Source organism: Papaver somniferum, chromosome 11, assembly GCF_003573695.1.
Source record: "Papaver somniferum cultivar HN1 chromosome 11, ASM357369v1, whole genome shotgun sequence".
In the NCBI taxonomy this organism is placed as follows: Eukaryota; Viridiplantae; Streptophyta; class Magnoliopsida; order Ranunculales; family Papaveraceae; genus Papaver; species Papaver somniferum.
The window spans coordinates 40202784-40212524 of NC_039368.1; the positions used below are offsets into that span (position 1 = coordinate 40202784).

The following is a 9741-nucleotide window of genomic DNA, read 5'->3' on the forward strand; positions in this document are numbered from 1 at the left end:
CAAAATAAATACGAAAATGGTTACTAACAATGAAAATGGAGAACAAAATAGACAAATAAATGCGTCTATCAGGTTGCTGTGCAGGAGGTGATTTAGAAGAATGGGGGATACTGATTTTGGTTTTTGATTTTAGTTTTAGGTTTTTATTTTGTGGGAAGGGTATTATAGTCTTTTCATAATATTTTTTAATTAACCAAGGGATATTTTAGTATTTCCTTCCTCAGAAATCACCCCTCAGCGGACACTATTAATAAAAGTATCCCCCAATTGCGACCCCCGGACCTAATCCAGATTTGAACACCACACTGTATTAAGCCGCTATAGACTCTAGCCTAATATAAGTTAACTTCGGACTGGAATGTAGTTGAGCCCTAACCAATCTCACACTGATTAAGGTACAGTCGCGTTCCTTACGCCTCTTGAACCATGTCGGATTCTGCGCACTTGATTCCCTTGCTGATCTCACCCACAACTAAGAGTTGCTACGACCAAAACAAATCTGTCTCACACAGAAAAGTATATTGAATAGATAAATCCGTCTCCCACGGTAATACTTACGAGTTTTTGTTCCGTATTTTGATAAATCAAGGTGAATAGGAACCAATTGATACTTCGGTCTTATATTCCCAAAGAACAACATAGTAATATCAATCACCTCACGATAATCGTAATCGTATGGAAGCGAAACAAGATATTGTGGAATGACAAACGATGAGACGAAGATGTTTGTGACTACTTTTTATCTTACCTATCGGAGATTAAATCTCGAGCAAATCTTAGAGAAGATAGTACTTAATACGTGTTGATAGTGGTTTTTAGCTTAGGGTTAAAATCGTAAAACCTTGCATATGATGTGACGTCACTCTGTAAGGAAACAAAGCCGTGAGTGCTGACCTCTCTGATGGCATATCTATTGAGCCGTTCAGTATATCTACATGAAATTTATCCAGACTGGCGAATGTAGCAACCATCCCAGATATTTTGTAAATTTCGGCGCCTTGACTATATTCACTTAATATAAGTTCCTTTGAATGCCTTCTATGCTATGTTCCCCGGCTGAACCCTTAATGTTGATATGGCATGACGATTTGTGTTCACTCGCAGCAGAGTAGCACGAATTTCCAAATATCAAGGATAAGGTCTTCGCATAAGGTATTCAATCAGAAAAGCATGCTTCTCTCTAGCAATGAACTTAAAAGAACTCTGTGTCAACACATAGAATTCAACTAATTTCCCTAACTAACTTTCAGAATTTAGGGTTTTGCGCCTCCCGCAGTATACCAGACCTCGCTTGACGAAAGTAATCCTGGGCAAACTAGGAAATTAATCCTCCATGGATTAGTAGGTGCAAAACCCTACCCAGAATCAGAAAAACAGAGAGCCGCAGCAGCAAAGGGAGGCGTGGCCATGCCTTAGGCCAGCTGGCGCCACTTGCCATTATCCACGCCCCATCCTAAACCGGCTCTATTTCCTTCGACCAATCAGGTCGCTTTAAACTTGCCACGCGCACATAAGTTGTGGCTGGGACCATACTTGCCGACCCCACTTCCCATCGACCAATCAGGTCGTTCTAAATCCGCCACACTCTCTCCAGAAGTGTATCCACGCCCATGCTTGGCCGACCCTCTTTTAGTCGACCAATCAGGTCGCTTTAATGCCGCCACACTCTTACTAGAAGTGTAGTCGCGCCTTATGTTTCGTCGGCCCCCTTTTCTTTGCCAATCAAGTCGCTCCAAACTTGCCACCATACATTAAAGGCCAAAAGCATCCTGTCGCGCCACCATACTAACTGGCAAGCCAAACGCACTGTTATGTACCTAGATGTACATAACAAGGTTAGATAGATAATTTGAGGATAAACCTCTCTTAATCCCGAAGGATCAAGCCTTTAGAGAAATATGATTTAGAGAACCAGCCTAAGAGAGGAAGAACAAATTATATTTTCATTCATAAAATTGGATAACCCTTTCATTACAGACACTAGAGCATAAATAACTCATCTTTCTACCCTAGCATCCAACGACCCGCATTAACCCAGGTGGTTCTCATCTAACCATTCCTTACATGGATAAATACACCCACTCCTACACTAAATACTACCATTATTACTAAAGACAGACACATATAGGATATGGGCACTTCCTAACCATACCGGGTACATGACATTCCACTCCCCTTGAAAACATCCTTGTCTTCAAGGATGAAGGTCAAGGATATGGCGCACATGATCATTCGGGTGAACCACCACTTCCTAACCATACCGGGTACATGACATGAGTCCACTGCAATTAAACCCCCTGGCAAGAATTTTAAGTACTTTATTTGCATGCCCGACAATAACCATTCTCCTCCCGTTTTGTATGCACTAATAGGACCACAAGGCTAACCATTGTGTATGGGTTGACGCAGCTGTTCTATCTGGCCTCGAGCTGCAGGATGGGTGTACACCTTATAGATGAACATAAGGACAAAAAAGACAGCATAAACTTCAGTGAAAAAGTGCTTTGGTGTAAATCCATGTAATATTTGAACCCCAGTAGAAATCCCACCCAACACATAATTGAGTATAGACTCACTAATTATTGCAAATGTTATCACCACGTTGGAAAGATTTTTACCTCTATCAAACAACAAATGACATACCGCCACTAAGGTCGGAGTTCCCATTATAATACCCACTGGCATCAGAAAAATACTATAGACATCAGTCTCATGTAATAGATAATGCACAGATAACCCCCTTCCTAAAATGCGGAACCCACTGTGCAGAGAACTCACTGGCATGGTATGCACTGTTATCAATAGTCCTGAAGACCAGACTATGGGCACTGCTTCCACGACAAAAGTCGATTGCAGCACCAGGATATAAGGCGAGCATAACACAAAGATAACAGCCCTATGCTGGCAGAATTCTCACTTCCATGTGCACAAGTATTATCATCACCACGGTTCCACCCAACTTCTATGTAAACCGGAGCAAACCCAAGGCTCTTAGAATGAGAACTCAATTTTTTGTCAAAGCTGAAAACTGATAAGTGAACTTTTGCACACTCCATAATCCAGGTAGAAACAATCTGGATTTCCACCTCAAGTATCCATAAGAGCATACATCACCATTAACCAGAACAAGCATCACTTCGATTTTCACTACCAGAAACTCTTCCAAACCGGAACAACATTCATTACGACTGCAAACTGTAGATCTAGGTTCTTCTGGTAGCGCAGTGGAAAACCAAGTGAAAACATCACTACATGCTATACTCCACAACACGAGATTAAGCAAGCAAAATTTGATCCCCTGCGGCAAAGATTCATGACAAGATTTGCTGGCACTAAGAGAAATAAACACAAAATTGCATGTAAATCTCCTTGAGAGAATCTGTGACTCACCACCATATTTATTTGCAGCAACACAGACCATCAAAGATTTTTCTGAACCACCTCTCAACTGCAAGATTGGAGAACCACTGAAATTGAATCTAATACTAAGAGATAGTCGATCAAATGGTTCCCTCGCAGCACAAGATTCCTGAATACATATCACTTGAAGTATCAACCTAGACCATATAACTGAACCCTGTAATCTCTTACGCCATAACTTGTAAATAGCACTAATCTCAACCCCTAGAACCCACATAAATGCAATTGAGCTATTCCTTAGCAACATCATTGGGTTCCCCAGTTTGAAAACAAGTGCAGTAACACACCTGCCACTGTAGTTGACCATTACCCCTTTATGTGCTTTGTTAAACCTCACCACTCTAGACATTAAATGAAACAAAAGTTTATTGCTCTCTATAAATGCAGCACCCAAATTCCACTCCCCACCATATTTAGCAACATAGGTAATTCTAATGCTCAACGAATTCAGAAACTGAGGTTCAGACGGGTACCCATGACTTGGAAACAGCTCACAAACCAAATATATATTCTACCTTCTCAGTTAAATCGACAAACGAAGAAAAATCAGAGGAGTAGGTGTAACAAAACCACATTCATATTCACCAACTGAGTTAGAAGACTCTTTAATACTATCTGATTCTTTGCCACGATCAAAAACTTTAGTTGCAAACTTGAAGCATTGTTGATAATATATCCCAATGAGCGGTATGTGGTTGAAAAAACTTTTGTGATCGAAACATACAGTAAACCTTTGGAAGTATTGTAACAAATTTTTTACTATCATCTCGTATTTCAGTATCATTAATACATACATGAACCTGTGAATGTAAAGATGAGAATTCAAGACGGTACCTCAAGTTAGCTAGCAGCAGAAACATTAAATTCTTATAAGAAATCTCAGAGATAACATCACACTTACCTCGGTCGAATAACGAACGAGTGTCATCAAGGAGAAAAGAACAACAATCCACACAAACACCATCTGATTTTGTAAACTCCCAGTCTTCTTGAAACCCATTGTCAAGAGTTAACTCATGAATGAACATGTCATGTACCCGGTATGGTTAGGAAGTTGAGATTTCTCCCTAACTAGATATCAAATATCCCCCATGGATCGAACAAATCTGATACCAACTGTTATGTACCTAGATGTACATAACAAGGTTAGATAGATAATTTGAGGATAAACCTCTCTTAATCCTGAAGGATCAAGCATTTAGAGAAATCTGATTCAGAGAACCAGCCTAAGAAGAGGAAGAAAAAATTATATTTTCATTAATTCATAAAATTGGATAACCCTTTCATTACAGACACTAGAGCATAAATAGCTCATCTTTCTACCCTAGCATCCAACGACCCGCATTAACCCAGGTGGTTCTCATCTAACCATTCCTTACATGGATAAATACACCCACTCCTACACTAAATACTACCATTATTACTAAAGACAAAAACATATAGGATATGGGCACTTCCTAACCATACCGGGTACATGACACGCACCCTGCCACAACAACATATTGATCGGCATGCCAACATGCCACTCTGCCGCGGTAACATGCCAACATGTCACTCTGCCACGGTAACATGCCAACATGTCACTTCGTGGCAACCTGCCAAAAATAGTGCCCTATGTGCTAACTTACCTCCTGTCCGTGGCCAACGCCATGAAAAGCTTAAGATTAGGGTTTTCTGGTCAAAAGCACGCCTATGCATTAACCAAAGTCCTAATTTCCAGCCATGGCACAAATTATGCCACTTCGACCGCGCAACATACCACAAGCCATGTGGGACCCAGGAAGCCCTAGGGTTGGCGCCACGTCATAACCACCCACGACAATGCCTACTCATGTGTCTGTTTCCATATTATGGCCTTTCCATAGTTCCTTTGGCATAGCCATGGCGCCATTTGCACAAAAGTATCGCCATGCCACATGCCACACGCACTAATTAGGGTTTCGACATGCCAAACCCTAATTTGGGCAAGGTTGCTACACCAACCAAAGCCAAATAACGTTTCCCAGAGCAGTGGGATTGAAGTGGCAATAGGGCCAATGTTGCCACATGTGGGTCCAACACCACGGCGCCAAACCCTAGTCGTGGCCATGCTACAACGCCACAGGCGTGTCCATTCCGCAACGCCACTGGCATGCCGCTATGCTATGGCTACGCCACTGGCGTGCCACTAGCATGCCACTATGCCAATGGCGCCACTCCGCTATACAACAAGATGCGGCCATAATCAATGGCCATCTTTCCTCATGAGATGAAATCTCGGCCATCCAAGTTCGCCACCGAACTGACAGACTTGTGGCAAGTTTCAGGCGACCAGCTGCCTAAATCTAGTGGCCATGGCTACACCAGGCGCCACTTGCACCATTGTGCCAGTGGCATGCACGAGCCATGCCATCCATGCCACATTACCACTGGCGTATACCAAAACGCCACCGCGCCATCATCAGGCACCAACACAAGATAGCCATAATCAACGGCTACCCTCCTTCATGAGATACGATCTCAGCCATCGAAGTTCTCCACCGAACTGACAAACCTGTGGCATGTTTTAGGCGACTAGCCAAAACGAGCCTAATAGCATTACATGCTATTTTCCTGCGGTAAGTACCTTGACTTTGACTTGCCGCACGTAGCAAAGTGCTACATGTTTTCCACGAAAACACTCGAGACATCAAACACGTCACAAACTGGGGGATGCTCATCAGGATATTGGTCTGTCGGTTTACAGCGTGCGGCGTGCAATGCGCCCGTTACAAGAAAGTGTCATGAAGTGGGACAATTAGTGGTGGTAAAAAGTAACGGTGTAAACAAATTCATTTCCTTCATCATGGAAGCATAATGTCTGACGGTTACACGAATTCACTTCCTTCATCATGGAAGCACAACGTCTGACGCTTACACGTTACTCTTTTCTTCCAACACTCAATTGTTTCACTTCCTATGAGACCAGGGTACGTTTCAATATGACTTGTATAAATAGGCTTCACCTATTTTCACCAAACGACAAGTTTTGGTCGGCAACAATGCAGTATCTAGAAATCACCTGGTAGCTTTCCATTTTCTAGCGTGTTCTACTTTCAGATACAAGTCATAAACAATCACACATTCGGAATCAACTATTCTGGTCTCAACACTCTTTTCGTTTCCCTCGCTAAGACCAACCCTTCTCCTTCACTTTGTGACCAAAGCAAGCCTGGAATGGTCATTTCTTGGTTTAGGCCAGGATGTACAGATTGATCTCTCGAATCAAAAGTACTACCGTGCAGTGTATTGTTTAGGGTTTAGATTCATTTCTCATCCACACACACAAAATTACCAAAATCAGCAGAAACGGTTTTTACCCATAAACAATTGGCGACCACAGTGGGAGATTAATCTCTCGGTTACAAATTCAACTCTTAATTCCATCATCCTACCAGTGAATGCAATGCTTTAAAGCGCATCGTCCAAGGAAATAAGGATTCAGGAGAATTACGTCTGGGGACTAGAGATTCCCCGCCTTACCACGGACCGATATAAATACGTTCCACAGACAATAAAGAATGATTGGGGACTTCTCGCGGCAGCGAGGGCATCGCATAAAGACTCGGATTTTACTCCCTGAAGATTCAGTATTGGTGAAAGCCCCTAAAGCGAGTAAGTTTTGTCAGACAATGTTTACACGATCTACTGTTTGGGTTTTCACATTTACAATGGAAGCCGATAACCCAATCACCTTGAAATTTCATATCATCCCATATTTTTCCCTTTCCCATGTAACATTCACGGTTTCACAATTTTCTCGAATGATCTTGCTACTTACATTCTCAATTCATATTTTGACATATCAATTGATCAAAGGGGAATTATTCCAAAATAATCCAAAAACTCTTATAAGAAACAATCATCTGTCAATCTAAAAACCAGAAAATCAAACCATAAACTAGACGTTTATTTTTCCTTTCAAAAAAAAAACTTAAGAAAAGGAAGTTCAGAAGACATAAGATATTCAAGGGAAATCATTCAACAACGGTTCATTCATCTTGGAGAAAGCATCCTTCGCCCTTTGAAGAGCCGCCTGTTTCAGCTTCAACTCCTGAGATAACCTTTCGACTTCTGCTTCCTGTTGGTTGATCACATCCGCAGAGGGACCTTCGATCGCTTCAGCCTGCAAATTTTGGATCTCGGAAAAACCTTCACAGAACCAAGAGACGTTGAACTCCAAGTCTACACATACATCCCGGTGAAACTTCCATCTTGAAATTACATCTCCCGAAATAGTGTGGCCGGTCACGTTGAACATGTCATGAATTGAGGATAAGGCTTCTTCTACACGCTTAACCAATGCAAATCGGTTGGTGATATTTTTAGTTGTTGAAATATGTCCATACCTTTTCCATATCTTGGTATACAACACCTCATACTTAGCTAGTACACTAAAACCTCCGATCAGCACATGGTCTTCATAAGGAGTCGAAAATATAGGGTCGAAAGTGGCGCCTGCAACTGATTCCGCGAACAGTAGAGGTTCCTTGGAAACAATCGCACCCGCAGCCGCGGGGGCGTTTTCTATCATCAGAAGCGGGGCAGCATCTTCACGACGATCAATCTCCATCTCCAGACTGCTAGCAGGAACGACTTCCATGGTTGGAGACAATACCACATCTTCATCGCGACGAATCTCTATCTCAGGGTTATCTTTGATGGCTTCTTCCTGTGACAACACCGATTGAGTATTTATTCCGAATAAATAAATAGCCTAAAAAAAGGGTGTGGCAAACTCACCGACTCGTTTATGGGCCCACTGGAAGAAGACTCGCTATTGTATTCAGAAGTGCTCCTCTCACCACCGGATCTCGAACTTTCTTCCTCCTCGGATTCTTCTTCAAGAGATTCAGTCATGTCGCCTCCTTCCTCAAGATGCGTCGTCTTTTTCCCGTGGGCAAGTCTATCAAATATATTCGAGTTGTCAAGACCTGATCAGCCAAAAAAAAAAGGATGAGTCAGTAACGAAATGGAAAATTTGTGTAATTCAGCCAAGTCAGTGAGGGAATCATACACACCTGCGTGTTGAAAGAACTGAAAGTCACAAAAGTTGTCGAATCTGATTGGAAGCCTCCTGCACGAATTTCCTACCTTAGCTCCTTTCCCTGGGGACTGTCTGCATCCGAGCTAGAGGATTTTCGCTTGCCCGAAGGAAGCTGTTTCAACAATTTATGCTTGGATAGAACCACAAAGGAAGGTTTTTCACGTGGTTTCGTCACAACATCCTGCACGAACTGATGAATGGCGAGAAACTCATCTTGCCAGAAGATATTATATTTGGGAGTCGTCACAGGTTTTCGTTATGGGAGCAAGAAGGGAAGGCTTTTATCCGGTGTAAAGACACTGTAATCAAGAATGGCGGGTAGCAATTCATCTGGAGCTTTTGATGGGCGACGGAATGGGACTCCCTGATAAAAGCCCATATGTCGAGCAGCCATGTCAATGTTGTAAGGGACTACTCCACAAGACCCTCTGAAAAGAGATGGCACATACCCGGGTATGAAGCTTCTCAAGAACACAGTTTCTCCAATACTCATATTCTCGTCAGCAGAATGCAATATCACGTTCGGTGCGGAGGAAAAAGTGTCTGGTTGAACTATGGAGGCGTGGGCCGGAGCCTAAGGACGAAAGTTAACTGCGTGCGAGTTATCAAGAAAATCAACGAGCTTTGCGCCAGGTCTTGGACGCCTCTCCAACCAACGAAGTATCCTAGAGCCGCCATATGTATCAGGAAATAAGGTTCTCGGGTTAGGAGCGTAATTTTTAAAATGATCCCACAACCATGCATGGAGAAAGGCGACATGGATATACGAGTCTACTTTTATGTACCCATTAGATACGTACATGTCCTCTACTAAGTGATCCAGATGGGTGTATAAAGAACCAAGAAACAGACTGCCGATGGAAAGAGCAACGCCTTTCTCTAATTTGATAGCAAATTTGATAAGCTTCTGTCTTATCTACTTCTTACCGGAGCCATCATCAAAAATGTTTCTGGATAGCCACAAAACTAAAAATTCAGCAACATGGAGTGTATCATCCAGCACTAGATCCGACTCCGGCTCATCAATGAACCACTCAGACACCCACCAGTTATAGAAACACTTTTCCTCATGATTATTTCAAACATATACTGCTGCTTTCATGACCAAAGTGGCGTGTTTTTCTTTTTCTTCCTCATACAAGATAACATGAAATTTCCCAACTATTGGAAGACTCAACAGAACAACTACGCTTTCTAAAGAAGTAGTACGTCATCTCACCCCATATACATATGGCCGTGTGAGTTTCCGACACCAT

At 42.4% G+C, this 9741-nt stretch overlaps 1 protein-coding gene across 1 annotated transcript; it reads right to left on the reverse strand.

Moving 5' to 3' along the window:
• Positions 1-1917: 1917 nt before the first annotated feature.
• Positions 1918-4677, reverse strand: LOC113320255. Its single transcript, XM_026568182.1, has 2 exons — positions 4322-4677; positions 1918-4220 (listed from the first exon to the last, which is right to left on the reverse strand). The coding sequence occupies exon 2, from the start codon at positions 3767-3769 to the stop codon at positions 3005-3007; it is 765 nt and encodes a 254-aa protein (XP_026423967.1). The 5' UTR covers positions 3770-4220; positions 4322-4677; the 3' UTR covers positions 1918-3004.
• Positions 4678-9741: the final 5064 nt, after the last annotated feature.